The 17,490-nt window shown below is 49.4% G+C and overlaps 4 protein-coding genes across 5 annotated transcripts; 2 read left to right on the top strand and 2 right to left on the bottom strand.

Moving 5' to 3' along the window:
• Positions 1-22: 22 nt before the first annotated feature.
• On the top strand, positions 23-1,644 carry ATP5MF (ATP synthase membrane subunit f). Its single transcript, XM_021549708.3, has 4 exons — positions 23-70; positions 168-275; positions 1,074-1,190; positions 1,514-1,644. The coding sequence occupies exons 1-4, from the start codon at positions 55-57 to the stop codon at positions 1,540-1,542; spliced, it is 270 nt and encodes an 89-aa protein (XP_021405383.1). The 5' UTR covers positions 23-54; the 3' UTR covers positions 1,543-1,644.
• A 917-nt stretch (positions 1,645-2,561) lies between these two features.
• Positions 2,562-9,212, bottom strand: CPSF4 (cleavage and polyadenylation specific factor 4). Its single transcript, XM_021549694.2, has 8 exons — positions 9,018-9,212; positions 8,051-8,101; positions 7,396-7,548; positions 6,581-6,676; positions 6,347-6,440; positions 5,584-5,656; positions 4,938-5,030; positions 2,562-3,773 (listed from the first exon to the last, which is right to left on the bottom strand). Exons 1-8 carry the CDS (start codon positions 9,118-9,120, stop codon positions 3,705-3,707), a joined length of 732 nt encoding a protein of 243 aa, XP_021405369.1. The 5' UTR covers positions 9,121-9,212; the 3' UTR covers positions 2,562-3,704.
• A 276-nt stretch (positions 9,213-9,488) lies between these two features.
• Positions 9,489-13,977, top strand: PTCD1 (pentatricopeptide repeat domain 1). Its single transcript, XM_021549679.2, has 8 exons — positions 9,489-10,021; positions 10,559-10,699; positions 10,895-11,113; positions 11,435-11,536; positions 11,853-12,605; positions 12,843-12,959; positions 13,252-13,434; positions 13,652-13,977. Exons 1-8 carry the CDS (start codon positions 9,560-9,562, stop codon positions 13,829-13,831), a joined length of 2,157 nt encoding a protein of 718 aa, XP_021405354.2. The 5' UTR covers positions 9,489-9,559; the 3' UTR covers positions 13,832-13,977.
• Positions 13,978-14,434: 457 nt separating this feature from the next.
• BUD31 (BUD31 spliceosome associated protein) lies at positions 14,435-17,375 on the bottom strand. 2 transcript variants are annotated; one of them, XM_021549658.3, is made up of 5 exons: positions 17,298-17,375; positions 15,917-16,062; positions 15,342-15,464; positions 14,984-15,150; positions 14,435-14,688 (listed from the first exon to the last, which is right to left on the bottom strand). In XM_021549658.3, the coding sequence occupies exons 2-5, from the start codon at positions 16,008-16,010 to the stop codon at positions 14,638-14,640; spliced, it is 435 nt and encodes a 144-aa protein (XP_021405333.1). In that variant the 5' UTR covers positions 16,011-16,062; positions 17,298-17,375; the 3' UTR covers positions 14,435-14,637. The 2 variants fall into 2 exon arrangements, with proteins under 2 accessions (XP_021405333.1, XP_021405342.1); XM_021549667.3 differs by lacking the exon at positions 17,298-17,375 and adding an exon at positions 16,155-16,261.
• Positions 17,376-17,490: the final 115 nt, after the last annotated feature.

The raw sequence follows: 17,490 nt of genomic DNA, 5'->3' as shown, positions 1-17,490 counted from the left end.
GCCCTTCCCTCCTCCCATGAGCCCCCGCGGCCCGTCCCTTCCGGGCACGGCAAGATGGCGCAGCCGCCGGGTGAGTGCGGGGGGATCAAGGTGACCGCGCTGTCCCCCTGCCTTTCTCCCTCCCTCAGCCCGTCGCTCACCGGGCTCTCTCCCTCTCCCTGCCGCAGTTCTCCTTAAGGACATGAAGCTGATGGACGTGAAGCTGGGCCAGCTAGGCAGCTGGCTGGCCATGAGGGACTTCACCCCCGGCGGCATCTTGGGGGCCATTCGAAGAGGTGAGGCGGGTGCGGGACCCTGAATTTCTTCTCCTGATGGAGCCAGGGAGAGTAGCACACAAAAATCCCTGGCTGCCGGACTGGATGTTGCCTGGGGGGAGCATAGCATTGCAGGGCCTGCTCCATGGCCAGTTTTGCCTTCCTACAGCAGTTTCTCCTGTAACATCTCGTTTTTCCAATTGTAAATTTATTTATCGTGTGGGCTTTATCCACCAGATGGTTGTTCTCAGTATTTCTTGTTCTATAAAGAGGCAATGTAGTGCCTTTAGTCCTGAACCCGTTGGCTGAAAATTTTGGGGTTTCACAATGTCACAAGTAAGCAAAAAAGAATTAAAAGGCATTTGGTCCCTACAGACGGTAAAAGAGGAGACAGAGCCCTTATGGATCACTTGGGACCACTGTTGTTTGCTGTAGGTACAAATGTCATTCAGGTAGATTTAAACAAATGTAATGTTTGCCTTTGATAATACATGTGTGCATGTATATACTGTATGGAAGAGCTTGATAATTCCAAAGCAGCTTGAGCTCATGAAAGTCATAATAATATTTAGGGGGAAAAAAAGAGAAATAGGGGATTTTTCCCTTTTTTTTTTTTTTGTTTGTTTTTTTAAGGCTTAGGTCTGTTAACTTGGGATCACCTTGCTCAGCCAACATGTCGGTTGCTTCCTGTCAGACTTGCTTCTGAGACCTTCAGATTAGAACCAATTTCCTGAAGTTTTGTGAATCCAGGCTGCCTCTTTTCTCTCACAGGGTAACACAACTCATCTGGCTGCTCTGAAAACTTTTCCTCCTCCACAGGTCACAGCAGATACTACAACAAATACATCAATGTGAGGAAGGGGGGCCTCGGGGGTCTCTCCATGGTGCTGGCTGGGTATGTTATCCTCAGCTACATGTGGAGCTACAGCCACATCAGTAAGTAAAAATCATGTCTGAGTGTGTGCAAGGCAGCTTGGAAGGTTGCCTGGGGAATAAAAACAATTGCCTGCTGCTGCTTTTAAAAATAAAATGAAAGATTGCTGGCAAACAAACTTCTTTTAGCTGTAGAAAACTTGAATGCTTACTGAGTATTTTCTTGGCAATGAAGAAAGTTTAGACCTTGGTGCCTGTCTGACCTGACAGCACCTAGAAAATAAATGCTATGGGGTTTTTCAGAATGCTTTCTTGCCTGTAATTTCAGGTGTGGTGGGTTTTTTTTTCTTGTGAGTTCGGCAGAATTAACTTGTGCTTTGCTGCAGAGCATGACCGCAGGAGGAAATACCACTGAAACAATCAGAAGAGCTACCCTGACAGAAGACATCAGAACTATGGATAATAAATCTGTACTCTTGTGACCAATAATAAAGTGCATACACTTTACATTTCCTGAGCTGACACTCTCCTAATTGAGTTGTTAATTGTACTGTGCAAATAAATTTGTCTTCTGAGAATTTCACCCCTCAGGGTAAGTTCAGAGGGAAAGTAGCTGCTCCTTGGGTTGTATTTTAACTAGGGGAACTATTGGTAACTGATTCCTGTTTGATCAAAATGGTAGCATTGGATTGCTTCTTCCTGGCCATTATGGACAGGCTGGACAAGGGGCTGAGAGGATGTTTTGATTTGAAAGACTATCTGAGCTTTGTGTGCCCTGTTGGTGTTTCTGGTTCTCAGTCAGGCTGTCACCAGGGGCTGGAGGTGTTTTGGGCAGTTTTGCATCATTGCAGAACACTGTCTGAGATGAGACAGGGCAGCAGCTCTTTGCTGTAACAGCATCAGGTAACCCAAAATTTCCATCAAACTCCTTTCACTGCCAAAACTGGGAGGTCATTCTGAGTGCAAATAAGCTTCAGCTTTTTAATGCATCAAAATAAAGGAAAACTTTCCTGCTTGACTTAAATGCTGCTCAAAGGAGCATCTGTGGGTGTGGCCCCAGCTCTGAGCTTCCTCATGCCTCAGTCACACCAGCACCTGGAGCTGGGCACTGCTGCCCACCTGAACCCTCCTTGTCTAAACAGCAGGGAGAGTGAAAACCACTTCTTGAGGGGCATGAACAATCTCCCAAGAGCTTCAATGATTACAGGAGGGCTTTCAGTGTTGGAAAACTGGTACTGAAGCCCAAAAGCTCCTGAACTCGATGAGGAAGGTGGTCAGAACTGGAGTGTAAGCTCCCTTTCCTCATGCCCAGTTGCATACAGATCACACAGCTCAGTCTGAGGGGGGCACAGAGTGTTATGAAAGTGTCTGATGGTCTGTGACTCCAGACTTGAAACTTCCACAGTGAAATAATTGCAGTCATTGACACCAACACAGGCTCTGATCACTTCTCTTAATCCAGCCACATTTACCTTGTTCTTCAAGAAAAATAAATTCACAGACAGCTTTTGCCATCAGTACATTTCAATAAAAACAAAATATAAAGGCAGGCAGCAAACGAAGAGATAAGGTAGAATCAGTAAGGCTCACATTGTGGCTATTTTTTTCTTTTAATTCACATTTTGTCATTGGCCCTTTTGAAATAGTCGTCTCAAAATAAATGGGGTTTGTGTTGAAAAAAAAATGCTCTCAGAAGGAAATCTCTACCAACACTTTTAAAGCAGTGTTCCATAAGAAAATACAGCTCCACTTCCTGCTCTCCAGAGTGTGGCAACACCTGCTCAGTGTGAGCTGGATAATGGGACTGACACAAGGCTCTTCTGTTCCTACTCCGAGCCGTGCTCTTGTCCCTCCTTTCTGCAAGTGGGAACTGAGCACAGATGCAGCTTTCCTATAATCATTGTTCCTTATTGTCTGGCTAACCAGAGAGATGCCAATTTATTCTCCCCCCTGATCAGTTCTCTCCCAGAAGATTGTTTTCTAACCTTCAGTACAGCAAGAAGCACAGAAACAAAGCAAGTGGACACAGGTTTTACTGCCTGATGTACGTGAGGGGTTTTGTCAGCCACCAGGACAAGCTCACCAGGCTGACCTGGAAACAGGACTTTGCTTTTGAAGAGCTACAGGACACCAGACTCCCTGCTTCCTCACTGAGGAGAAGGCATTGCAAGTGTTAAGTTTTTCCAGTCAGTCTTCCTGCTTCCACAGGGAGGGCTGAAACACTGCAGATTCTCCAAAGAGAATTGGCAGAAGGAAAATACTTTAAAGAAACACTGGCCTAAGGTGTGTTTATGTAGAGTGCTGCAGCAGTAAGGGCTTGGATTATCTGCTGGCTTTTAGATCTACCTTTCATAAGGGCTCAATGAAAAGAGGCGGAGGCCAAAATCGATTTTAAAAAGGTTAAAACTTAAAAAGTTGGGGACAATTACAAAAATGTTGCTTAGCAGCAGCCAGCCTCTGACCAGTTCTTTCAGTAATGGCATTAAAAAAACAACCTGATTAATAGCTCCAGACATTGTGCTAGGCAGAGACCTTTCCTCAGTGGCAACAGCTCCCTTGCACCTTCCTGCTGCTCCTTCACTGTCCACTGAGAAAGGCCAGGTGTCCTTTGGTACATCTGTTGGCATAGTGACCTTTTTCACCACACTGAAAGGGAAAGAGACAGGAGTTATTGCAGAGCTATAGCTCTTTCCTCCAAGCTTCTTTATTAAGGCATCCAGCAACTGCTCCTATTTGGAAGCTTTTCCACACGTGGAAAATGCAGCATTTAGCAGGTGAAGTGAAACAGTGTCACAAGGGACAGGATTTATGGGCTGCTATCACACCTTGGAGCAAAAACTGCTTCTATGCTGGGAGTAACCTGATGCCATGTTATTCTAAGGCATTTCAAAGGAGAGAACCCTCAGCACACGAGGAGGATTTCAACATTTGAGGCTTCTCAGACTACTCCACGTGATATGCACCATATCCATGGGGACTCTCCTGATCTTCATGAATAAACAGAGAAAAGCACCTCTGAACTTGAGCAAGTCACAGACTTTGCATCTTAAAGCTACTCAAACACAGAGAAATGCCAGTATCTGTGCAACGGCCTTCTCCAGATCTGTAATTTATTTGCAGATAATAGAGGCAGCTATTAAAAGTATTCAGTGAAATGCATTCAGCTATTTAATATCCCTGTCCAATCTCAGTGACTTTCACCCAAACAAGCACCTAAGGCTCAGAGTGGACATGCAGAATGTTGTAACTGTCAGGGATAAAGGGACAGGAAGATTCTTTGTCCTTTTTTAGTGACTGTGACTTTTGTGGAAAAATAAGGAGATGGAAACTTGATTGCGTCCAAATTTTCCTGGTGCTCCTCAATGAGCAACCAAGTTGAATGACTCATTCCTTGGTTTGACAGCACAGGGTGCATTTAGAGTTCAAATACTGAGCAGGCTTTGCAAACCTAATTTCTGTTATTTTCAATGACCTTCCAGGAAACAGGGGAGAAGAGAATCTACACCCACCAGTGTAAGCAAACTGGCTTATGAGACAAAAAAAAAAATTAACTCTTATTTTGAAATGTGCAGCTTGGCAGTCTCCTTTCAGTTTTTGGGGCAGGGTTTTCCTGTTTATTAGCAGACAGCAAAGTACTACAGAATTTGTCATTGTCACAGCAAGGCAATGGCCTCAGAACTCGAGGCCAATTCCCACAGCTGTATGCAGGCACCACACAGTGCGTACTGAGCAGAGCTCAGAAGTCATGAACCTTTTTACATTGTGAAAAATCTTGTTGCTTTCCCTCCTCAGCCCTTCCCTCTGCATTACCTTGTAGCAGGTGACCTGTTCCAATGGCCGGGGTCCTCTGTTTCCACTGTTGTTATTTTGAGATTGCATTACTCCAATGACTTGGGGTGTCCTCTGTTGGGTAGGAGAAGAGTTCTGACTCGTTAAGTGCATCAAGGATAAAGATCTTTGTGGTTTTTGTTTTGTTAAGAAGGGAAAAGAGCACCCCATATGTCAAATGATCAATTTTCCTCCAAATCTGTGTGTGGGTGCTCTGCCAGCTGGAGCACCAGAAAGAAGAAATCAAGCACTAAGCCTTACAAAGCCCAGTGATTCTGCTTTTCTCTGGAAAGCAGATTTGGAGAGTAGGTTTAGGCTGCTAAAATATCATTGCCATCACGGAGGGATGTCACCCTGATTACAAAACCTGGCAGACTGCTGCACAACCACACATGATGTGTTTCTGTGTAGCGTGGGAGTGTTCTGTGACATGATCTCCATGTGAAGCTGGAACAATTGTGGGGTTTCATCACTACAATGGCACTCAGGGTTGCTCACTGCTTAATTCTCACTTCCAGACCCAAGAGCCTGGGTGCCCAATTTTGACCACTTGACAACCTAATCTATTTTAAAGCACTGTGGGAGAGGTTTGAGGGTGGCTGTGTAGGGAGGCAGGGAATCTGGGTACCTTTTGCTGTGTTTGTGTTGGCTGAGGCAGTGGTGGTTGCTCTGTGGTTCCCATTGGCAGTTCAAACCGAGGGCTGGTTTAGATGGAAACAAGAAAATGGATTCTCAAATCATATGCCAACATTTTATCATCAGCTCAGTCAAGTAACTCCAAACAACAAAACATTCAGCCAGTTAAATCTGGCTCACAGGAAACAGACCTCCCCCTCCTCACTTCTCTTTACATACGTGTAGCATATCCCTCTGCCTTCTGGAATATAAATCCATGTGATTCCACTGCACTGATGGCACCTAATCACCATGCCAATCTTACTGGGAACTCCCTGGAGAAGCCCTGCCCCATATCATAGACTGGTTTGGGTTGGAAGGGATTCAAAGCTCATACAGTTCCAACCTCCCCTGCCACAGGCAGGAACACTCTGAACTATCCCAGGTTGCTCCAAACTCCATCTACCCTTCAGGGATGGGGCAGACACAGCTTCTCTGAGCAACCTGTGTCAGGGCCTCCCCACCCTTACAGGGAAGAATTTTTTTTCTAATGCCTAATCTAAACCTACTCACTTTCAGTTTTAAACCATTCTTCTTTGTCCTGTCACTACATGCTCTTGTAAATACTTTTTCAATCCACAAACCAGTAAAAATATGGCCCAACTAAACAGTGGCAAATCTCCAAACCATTGGGAAGCACGGAAGCACCCTCATTTGACATGTACCAGAACACAAGGGAAACACAAGGCTGCAGAGCAGGCCTGGAGCATACTCACTGCATGAATTTACAGGCAGGCCCCTCTGGACAGAATCCTACCAGGTAATTCACACAAATGACTCTCCGAGTGTGCCGATGCCTGCACAGGGGACCTGCAACAACACAAAGCTCAGCAGTTCACACTCCAGGCATCCAGATCCCAGCACATCACCAGCAGATCATGCAAAGATGGAGCAGCAACACTCCCCCTTGATCTCCAGGCACAAGAACAGAAACTGTGGGAGGCACATACCGTGTTTACAGAAGCCTCTGTCATACCAGGGACAGTCTTTGATCTTCGACTCCGGGTCAATGTGCAAGAATGGACATTCCTTGTTACTGCATTCCCCTGTACCAAAGGCAAACACACTTCTCAGTCAATTGTGCAGGTTTGAGATCAAAATGACTCTCAAAACATTACCTGGATCATGTAGCTCCCACAGAGCTGTTACTAATGTTTGTAAGTTCAGGCACCTTAACCTCCATGAAGAGCTCCAAGGACTCACCCCTGGTGAGCCAAGTTCTACCAGACTACATTATTTATGTTTTTAAAAACAATGGGGGAACTAAATTTGAAAGAGCAGTCATGATAACAAAACCCAAACATTTAGTGCACTGGAAGTGTGGAGAAACGACAAACTGCACACTAACCTCAATCCAAGGAAACCTATAAGACCGTAAGTTTCTAGCACCAAGTTGCCTCATTATGTCCAGACCTCCAGAGCTGGAAAGCTAGTGCACAAAATTTTGCACACCCATGCCCTCTGCTGCTCATCAGCTTCCCAAAATCAGAGTCATGCAAGGACCAGCTGCTCAGCCTACTAATTTCATACCCCCAGAAAATGAACTTAAGGCAGAAAAAGCAGTAAAAAAAGCAGTTTCCCGCCTCTTCCTGCAAGGGCACAAGCAGTGAAGACATCTGCAATACATCACAAATTTATGTGGATAATAAGGTGTGATCTGGAAAAATGTCAATCCAACATGAGACACAGAAGAACGTAGTGCTCTGAGGAGGGATCTTCTTCAGACTCCCATACCTGCAGGGAAGACTAAGCAGGAGCTACTTACCAAATTTGGAGTAGAAGTAACACTCAGGCATCTTGGTCATGTCATACTCGTGCAGGAACTCGCACTGGTCTCCCTTTTTGCACAGTCCTCGTAGCCAGTGTTTACAAACAACTGTCTTTTCCCCACTGATGTGTCTGAACGGGCACATGCCTCCTGTGGAAGGGTGGGTGGGGCAAGGAGAAGGGAAAAAAGAACAAATCAAGTGTGTCACACAGGGCAACAGCAACTCCTCTGCAAGAAGGGTTTCAGAAGACATCACCTATGATTTCAGCCTTAAGTGATAACAGCAAAACAGGGAGTTCCAAAACAGCCTTGTGATACCCTCTAATGAGCTTCACAGTGAAGTCTACAGCTCTTAATCCTGGAAACTAAAAACCACAGCAACTAAGAGGCAGATCCACACCAAAGTCACCTTATGGCGAGTTCAAACCTTCCTTTAACAGTAGTTTTGCTTTTTTACTTCCCAGCTCCCTTAAAAAATACCATTATTTCCCAATTGCTGCAGATATTCCAACACCCTTCAGTTTTCTCCTCTATCTAGGTTATCCCCTCATTTTTACAAAACAAGAACACTATAATCAGTGCTGGAAAATCTGTTTTCACCCTCCCAGTCCTGTGAGAATAACTGCCTTTTCCAATATTCCACACAACTTGCCTTTTCCACATGCCGCCTTTAAAAAAAACTCACAGACAGCTGCGCCCGATTCTGGGGAGAGAACAAGGAAATATTATTTATTTTACCAAAGCTTAATGGCAAGCTTTAAAACATTTCCTGCCCTAGAAAGAAAATCTTATCTCCAACATCAAGAGAAAAGCAACATTTTGGTTTGGAGGATTTACTTTCCTGCAGGAGTTCCTTGTTAAAGCCTGGCACACAAAAATACCTGTTTTCTTCTTGAGGAAGAGCAAGGCGAGTTTGCAGAGATTTGGAGGTGTCTGCTTTGCTTTTCAGTTATTTATGTTTTTGACTGGGTTTTCCTCTGCTGTTAAGTCAGTCATATCACAGAATATCCTGAGCTGGATGGGACCCATAGGGATCATCAGAGTCCAACTCCTGAACGCTGTATTTGTAGTCATGGCATTACAAGTTATCAGAACTGCCTAAAACAACCATTATCATGTCAGCCCTTGCAGATCCTGACAAAGAGGAACATTCAAGGGAGTTAAACACAAATTTAGTAGTCCCACCAGAAAAATTCAGCAAACTATGAGTCTCCTGAGTCTGTGTCAGACTGAAGGAAAAGAATTACAGAGTCAGAAATGGCTATACCTAAAGCTGATGACTCTTCCCATCAAAATGCCTCAACTACCAAAAGGGAATGAAAAGGGAAATATAAAGTACTGTGCAGGAGAGTGATGTTTATTCACGGTAATATCTGAACTTTAATTTTCTAGCCTGGCTGGCAGTAACTACGAATTTCACTAAGTAGAAAAGAAAAACACCTAGGTTATGACAGAAACCACACGGGGAAAGTGGAATTTGGGTGGCTCTATGGGTAAGACCTGAGGAAGAAGCTCAGATCCCTGCAAACCTGCCAGGCACCCCAGGCCTGCCCAGCCCACCCTCCTCGGCCCCACGGCCCCGGCCCGAGCACCCCGCGGAGGAGAGAGCCCACACGCACTGTCCATGCCAGGGAAGGGGAGCGGCTGTGCCCCCAGCTGCTGCTCCACGGCCAGCTCCAGGTCGAACGTGATGTGATCCACGCTGGCGATGAGCTCTTGCATGGTGGCAGCTGGGGGCCGCCGGCAACGGGAAGGTAGGGGCGGAATGGTGGCGGTGTTGGTGGCGGCGGGCGGGCGGGCCCGGGCGGGCCCGGCCCGGCCCGCTCCGCTCCGCGCCGGCAGCGCTTTCACTGAGGGGAGGCGGCGGCGGCAGCCCCGTGGCCGCCCCGCGCCGCCCGCCCGCGGAATGACGGAACCCACGGCGGGCACGGCCGCCCGACGGGCAGCGCGCGCGCTCCGCCCAATCAGCGCTCGGGGCGCCGCCGCCCGGCGGGCAGCGCGCGCGCTCCGCCCAATCAGAGACCGCCGGGGACCCGCCCCTTCCGCGCGCGCAGGCGCCGCGGGTCAGAGGCGGGACGGGGCGGGGCCGGTCCTGGTCCCGGGTCCCGCTGCCGGTCCCGGGTCCCGCTGCCGGTCCCGGTCCGGGGACCGCGGGCACATCATGGGCTCCCTGCGGCTCCTCGTCCCCCGCTGGTGCCGCTACGCCTCCCCCGCCCTGCTGCAGGCGCGGTGCGCAGCCCCTGCGGTTGGACGGGGGCAGGCGCCGCTCCTGTCCCGGCCCCCCGGCCAGGGCCCGCTGCCGGGCTGGAGAACGTGCAGCTCCTCCCAGGCCTCCTCCAAACTGCCCGGCAGCGACCCGAGAGAGATCAGACCTGGCACCTCAGCTGGAGCTACCGAGGAGCAGAAGGATGACGATGATGATGATGATGAAGGTGTGGAGTTCGGGACGCTGTCTGATAAATTTTCCTCTAGAAAGTATTACCACAAAACCTCAGCGCGCTTTCGGGATTTAAAGCTTCGAGAAGAAGGAGAAGAAGAACCAGAAAGGAAACCCCGACGTGGCCCTAAGAACACTCCATACTGGTACTTTCTACGGTGCAAGGCCCTCATCAAAGAGGACAAGGTTTGAACCCAGCTCTTCTCTTGTTTTTAATAGCACTGATGAAAGATGCCGTTTTGACCAGCCTCTATCACTTGGCATCCGTACCGAAAAAATTAAAATAAGAATTTCCTGTAGAATCATAATAAAACAGTTTGGGTTGGAAGAGACCTTAAGGATCATCCAGTTCCACCCCTGCCATGGGCAGGAACACCTTCCACTACCCCAGGCTGCCCCAAGCCCTGTCCAGCCTGGCCTTGGACACTTCCAGGGATGGGGCAGCCACAGCTTCTCTGGGCAACCTGTGCTAATGCCTTGCTTCCCTCACAGTAAAGGATTTCTTCCCAATATCCGACCTAAATCTCTCCTCTGTCAGCTTAAAACCTTCCCTCCCCCATCCTGTTACCACATGCCCTCATCCAAAGACCCTCTCCAGCCTTCTTGTGAGGAACCACACACATTGTAGGATTTAGACTACAATCTGCCTACAGCTGCATATATTAATATCTGTTGTAGTTGATTCTCTTGCTGCCTCCTGATGGATTTTTCTCATCCTTGTAGCTGGCAGAGGCTCTGGAGCTGTTTGAGGTGCAGATGCTGAAGGAGGAGCGTGTCCAGCCAGAAGAAGGCAATTACACTGTTCTCATTGGCGGCTGTGGCAGGGTTGGCTATGTGAAGAAGGCATTCAAGCTCTACAATGATGTAGGTTTAACTTCTCCCTCAAAGCATTTTCTAAGCTAAAAGCATTTAAAGCATTCACTCATGTTACTTTGTCTCCAAAATACCTCCGAGTTAGCGTTAGCACCATCTTAGCTTGAAACTCTTAAAAACAAGTTAAAAGATTCAAGCTGTCCTTTTGTAAAAAGGCCAGTTCAAATCCTTCTTCTCTTCCTTTAGATGAAAAAACGAGGGTTAATCCCCACAGAGGCCACTTACACAGCCCTGTTCAATGCCTGTGCTGAGTCTCCATGGAAGGACTCGGGGCTGCAGAGCGCCCTGAAACTGCGGCAGCAGCTGCAGAGCAAAAATGAGGAGCTGAACCTCATCACCTACCATGCCCTGCTGAAAGTCTGTGCCCTCTGCTCAGACCTCAGGATGTGCTTGGATGTACTCAAGGTAAATTGGTTGCTTTTCTCCTGTTAAACCTATTCTGTGCTGTGGTTAAAGCTCATGGAAGTTGATATTTTGCATCAAGTTTTAATTTCATTTCCACATAATTACAGATCATGTGTTTCTGTTTAATTGGTCCTTATTGTCATACAGTGAAATTGTATGTACCAAAGTCTAAGCTTAATTACCTAAAAGGAGGCAGCTTTGGCTTTAAAACTGGCTGGGTATGTCCAAAACATGTTACATCTATCCTCAGAAGATGAAGGTGGTATTTGACTGCACCACATAGGATAATTGGAAGTTTAATACTATCTCTGCTCTTTTTAGGAAATTGTGCAGAAGGGCCATGTCCTCACAGCTGAGACCTTCAGTTTCCTTCTCATGAGCTGCATAAAAGACAGCGAAAATGGCTTCCGATTTGCCTTGCAGGTTTGTCCTCGTGTTCTGAGAGGGGGGGAAAGCGCTGCTGGATTGTAACTCATCATCTGAACACATGAAAAGCAGTGGGGTGGTGAAATGGGAGGAGTTCAGCTCCTCCTAGCACAGGTTCTGAAAACCAGACTGTGCTCAGGACGTCTCATATGCTGGTAAATAACCCTGGATCATCTCACAGTGACCTCCAGCTCAAGGTCACTGTCCTTGTCTTGCTGTAAATTCACTCCTTCTCATACAGATCCCATTAACAGATGTACTTACTGCTGGTAGAGATACTCCTGTTATTTAATATCCATCTTCCCCTCTTCAGGTTTGGCAACAAATGAATAAACTGGGAATAAAGGCTGATAGCCACACCTACAACCTGATGCTGCGTGCAGCCAGAGACTGTGGGATCGGCAATCCCGCTGTGGCCTCTAAACTCCTGCTCAGTCCTCCTGAGAACTCACCTCAGCTAAAGCTGCCACCTGGCAGACGGAAGAAAAAGGTGCAAAATCAGAGGAAGAAAGGATCAGAGAGTGCTGCTGTCCAGCTGGATGTGGAAGCTATGGAAAAGCAGTTATTTCAGGAGAGTTCGGTGCAGCCCGAGGAACGGATCCAGCAACAAAATAAAGATGTGGCTGGGGCTGAAGCAGAACCAGCTGCTCCTGACAGCCCCAGCATCGCTCACAGCAGGGCTGGAGCCTTGATGAGGAGAGCCCAGAGTGAGATGGAACAGGAACAGCCACACCCAAGCCAGAAGCTGCCTTTCTGCAACCTGCCCAACTTGTTGGATGCCAGGGTGGCTGACACAGCCGTGGTTTCCCTGGGGACAGTGGCCACACCAGCCCACAGGCTGGCTCTGATGGGGGATGTGGAGGGATTCTTGAACAAAATGAAAGACGACAATGCAGAGCCCAACCTTAAAACATTCACATTACTGGCTGAGCTGGTGGAACCCCAAAGCCCATCAGAGTCCTCTTTGCTGGCGTTGCTGGATAATCATAAAGTAAAAGTAGATGTGACCTTCTTTAACACATTAATGAGGAAGAGAAGTAAACAGGGAGACCTGGAGGGAGCAAAGGTGAGAGAAAAAACTCAGTACCAGCCTCATCACCACCTCCTTGTCTCAGGCCTCTCTTTTGCTGAGAACCATTTCTCTGTTCACAGTAGAAACTGGGATCTCACACCATTTCCCATAAGGTGGTGCTTGGGTTAATTTCTAAATATTTATGGATTCTGTTCTAGCATGTCAAGCCCCGTGTCTGGAAAGCTACATTAAGAATTTTTGGGAAATGATGCCAACACTTGTATCTTGCAGAGCATGCTGCCAGCTCTGGTGAAGAGGGGACTGTCACCAAACCTTCAGACATTTTGTAACTTGGCAGTTGCCTGCCACAAACAGCAGGATGGACTGCAGCTGCTCTCAGATTTGAAGGTAATCAAAGAAAAATACCTGCTGCTTGGGTCTGAGCTGCAGGAAGAGGCAAAGTGAAGTATTAATGCTTTAAAAAGATCTGCTGAGGTTTTTGTGACAAGTGGTTTTGTTCTCTTCCCAAAAACATGCAGGTGGTATGTCCTGCACCTGTGCTGGCACTGCACAAGCTGCTTCACAGGTCCTGTGATGAGAGCTGTGCTCCTTGTGTAAAAAGTGCCTCTGCCCTTTCCTTCTGCAAGTCCTGCACTAGTCAGCAGATAAACTTGTTTAACACAGCATTTGTTCTTTCCAGAGGTCTGGAATAACTCCCAACAAGTACATCTACAGCAGCCTCATTGCTGCTGCTGTGAGGCAGCTGGATTACAGTTACCTCACAGAGATCCTGCGGGACATGAGGAATAACCAAGTGCCTCCCAATGAAGTGATCATCCGGCAGCTGGAGTTCGCAGCGCGGTACCCTCCCAAATTTGACAGGGTAAGGAGCCAGGGCTGGCAGGCTGTGAAGGCATCACAAAGGACACCAAAAAGGGAGGGGAATCATAAATATGATGATTTAATGTCTGCCTGAGCATCCTTTGGGTTTGTCTGCTCCAGCTGATGATTACTTGATCGGTTTCTTCGGTAGCATCTTGTAGTTCCTGAAGTGAGCTCTCATCTAATAGAAACTTGTTCTGGTGGATTTCTCTTTGCAGTATAAGCACAAAAACCCATACCTGGAGAAGATTGATGGTTTCCGGGGCTACTACTACCGGTGGTTAAAAGTTATGGCTGGAGAGGAGACCCCCCACCCCTGGGCCAAGTACAGGACAGCAAAGCCTGGGGGGCAGGACAGCGAGGCAGAGGCTGTGCAGGAAAAGGGAGCAGGATGCTGAAGTTTCAAGTTCTTCCAGCACAAGGAAGATGCATGACTTGCTTCTTTAAACTGGCTTGTAATAAAACTGCTTTGTGTATCCCCAACCCCCAGTTCATGCAATAGTTAAATAATAAAATATTTCCCTTTTTTTTAAGGAGGAGCAAATACATTTTCAGTCAATTTCCTTCAACTGCTGAGGATTAGATGGGCTGTAGTTTAGCAAACCCTGTGCAAAACAAGGAAGAAGCAAAACCAGATTTGACAGGGGTTTAGCTGAGTGCTGGTTTTGTCTGTGTCCTGTCACTTCACATGTGACTCGAAGTCTGTAGACTGCTGGCATTCATGAAGGGGTCTGTGCATCAATTCCAGATTACAAACCTCAGCAGAGAATTCCAGTGAAATGTAGCTTCCATCTGCATGTGGTAAGGGAAAAACTCAAGACTGGACATTTGGGAACTGTATTTCCCTTCTACACAGCCTTTTAAATTGACTTAATTGAAAAAAAAAAAAAAACAAAAAAAACCAGAGCAGCTCACTGTGCACAGCAACCTTCAAGCACCCAGAACAAACCCAACAGGAGAAGAGGGGAACAGGAGTGTTTCACCAGAAGATCACACCACTCTCTCAGGAAGGCAAGCTTTATTTTAAAATAAATGGCTACACAAAACCCTACTCCAAAGCATTTATGCACAATCCAAGTGATCATGCTGCTGCTTTAATTTAATACAGAAATACCCCATCACAGAAAATGGCTGTAATTGCACTCATAGTCCATTGAGGAGGAGGATGTCCCTCAGAGTTCAAAAAACAAGTTTGCAAAAGGCTTCACCCAGAGCAGCCTCTGCATCCACAGTGAGTGCACTCAATGATTCTGCCCTGAAAAACAAACATGAGGAGGGTGTTACAGCCAAGCCAGAGCAGCAGGCTGACCTTGAGGCAGGGAATGGCTCTGCGTGGGAAGGGTTTCCACAGTTTGGTGCTATTTCCCATACATTTAACAACCTTAAATGAATGTCAAAGCTGACAGTAACTTCAGCATCAAATGGACACCAATTCTACCAGCAAAGGCAGAGGAAATGACCAGGAAGAACAGCACTACCCCCTCTGTTGTCCCCAAGGTGGAAAAGTCAGAATAGTGACTGCAGGGCAGAGGAACGTGCTGGAGACTCACCACTTCCAGCTTGCTTTTGGGGACCCTGCAGATGCAGTTGGTGCCAAAGTTGGTGTCCCTGGTCTGGATGCAGCGCAGGCAGCAGAGGTTCTCATAGCCCTGCTTCTTCCACTTGGCAATCAGGTTTTTGTCAGCATAGCCCTCCTTGATGCAGTACTCATAGAGCTCTGGGGAGGAGCAGACACTGTCACAAGTCTCACTATCAGGAGCTACCAGCTGTAGTAACCAGCAGGTAAAGCTGGGCAGCTGCCAAGCCTTCCCTCCATCCTCCTCCCCCAGAAACCACCAAGTCCCAGTTCAGTGCATCCACAGGTGAACACCTCACTCACTCACTCCAGTTTGCCCCTGCCCTCCTCACCTCTACTGATCGCTTTCCTCTTGTAGAAGAGATCAAAGATGTAACGTGTTTTCTGGTGGTGGATCCTGAAGATGGGCCAGAGGGACTCCACTTTCCTCTTCCCTTCATGTGGCTCTGTCTCAGCTGGGAGGGAACACAAACACCAGGTGACCAAGTGCTTCCCTCAATCCTTTTGCAGTGAACTGTTCCAAGAACGTCCATAACTTTAATACATGGCAGGGGTAAGACTGAGATTAATGGGAGGAGACTTAAATGAAAGAGACCTGACCTGGAACAGCTCCTTTAGCATATAAAACCAGTGGTAATGGGATGACATGACCCACACTGGGATCAGGGCTGACTTCACACCCACAGCAACAACATGGACAGGAACTACCACATACCCGTGAGCTTCATCCCTAAACCAGTTGTAACCAAACCTCTGTGCTCCATAAGCCCAAAACTAGGGACCAGCACGGCCCAGGATCAACCTGCAGCACCACTGGAGGCACAGACACAAAAAAGATCCCCCTGCCTTCATGAAGCAGCTCTTGTGAGCTTGTTTTGGGGTCCCATGGCTGAGAACACCCATTCACCTTCTCTCATCTTCTGATCCAGCTCATCCAGAGTGGGCTCGATCAGCTCCCAGCCATCGGGGGGAGGCTTCCTGCTCCTCTTCACTTTGGGCATTGCCTCGGGAACAAGAGGGGCAAAGGGAACTCCCAACACTTCCTCAGAACCACTGGGAAAGAAAAACAGCTGTCAGATCCATTTCTCCTAAGGTTTCTGTGCCCCCTTCCAGTTCTCCACTATAAGGTTAAAAACAAGCTTTACAGAGCTCGCGAAAGAGGTGAAAGCTCTGTGACTGCCGCACGCTAAGTCAGTTTTTCTCCTCAGCAAAGCGCAGCAGCCATTCCTTCTCCGAGCTGACAACTCCGGTCACATCCCAGTAACACAGAGACCGCCGGCCCGGCCCCGACAGCCCCGCAGCGGAACGCGGGGCTGACGGGAGGCCGCAGGTGCTGGTTCCGATTCCTGCGCTGACCCCACTCCCGGCCCGGATCCCTGTCCCTGTTTCTCGCTCCCGGTCCCGGCCCGGTTCCCTGTCCCTGTTTCCCGGTCCCGGCCCGGTTCCCTGTCCCTGTCCCTGTTTCCCGGCCCGGATCCCTGTCCCTGTCCCTGTTTCTCGCTCCCGGTTCCGACCCGGATCCCTGTCCCTGTACCTGTTTCTTGCTCCCGGTCCCGACCCGGATCCCTGTCCCTGTCCCTGTTTCCCGGTCCCGGCCCGGATCCCTGTCCCTGTTTCTCGGTCCCGGCCCGGTTCCCTGTCCCTGTCCCTGTCCCTGTTTCCCGGTCCAGTTCCCTGTCCCTGTTTCCCGGCCCGGATCCCTGTCCCTGTTCCCCGGTTCCCTGTCCCTGTTTCCCGGTCCCGGCCCGGTCCCGGTTCCCTGTCCCTGTTCCCCAGTCCCGGTTCCCGGTTCCCTGTCCCCGTTTCCCGGTCCCGGTTCCCTGTCCCTGTTCCCCGGTCCCGGCCCGGTTCCCGGTTCCCTGTTCCCTGTCTCTGTCCCTGTTTCCCGGTCCCGGTTCCCGGTTCCCCGTCCGTGTTCCCCGGTCCCGGCCCGGTTCCCTGTCCCTGTTTCCCGGTCCCGGCCCGGTTCCCTGTCCCTGTTCCCCGGTTCCCGGTTCCCTGTCCCCGTTCCCCGGTTCCCTGTCCCCGTTCCCCGGTTCCCGGTTCCCTGTCCCCGTTTCCCGGTCCCGGTTCCCTGTCCCCGTTCCCCGTTCCCCGGTTCCCTGTCCCCGTTTCCCGGTCCCGGTTCCCTGTCCCTGTTCCCCGTTCCCCTGTCCCCGTTCCCCGGTTCCCTGTCCCCGTTTCCCGGTTCCCTGTTCCCCGTTTCCCGGTCCCGGTTCCCGTTCCCCGTTCCCCGGTTCCCTGTCCCCGTTCCCCGGTTCCCTGTCCCCGTTCCCGGTCCCGCTCACCGCTCCCGTCGCGCCGCCGCCGTCACCGGGGTCCTCTCGCAGCCGCCCCGCCCCGGCCCCGGGGCTGCCGCGCGCCGCCTGAGCCCCGCGCTCCCGCCGGCCGCGCCGCGCCCCGAGCGGGCCGAGACCCCCGGGGGAGCCGCCCGCTCCCGCTGCCCGTGCGCCACCGCCGGGAGAGCGGCGGGGCGGAGCG

This window comes from Lonchura striata, chromosome 16, assembly GCF_046129695.1.
Source record: "Lonchura striata isolate bLonStr1 chromosome 16, bLonStr1.mat, whole genome shotgun sequence".
NCBI lineage: Eukaryota > Metazoa > Chordata > Aves > Passeriformes > Estrildidae > Lonchura > Lonchura striata.
This window is presented reverse-complemented; position numbering and strand designations above follow the sequence as displayed.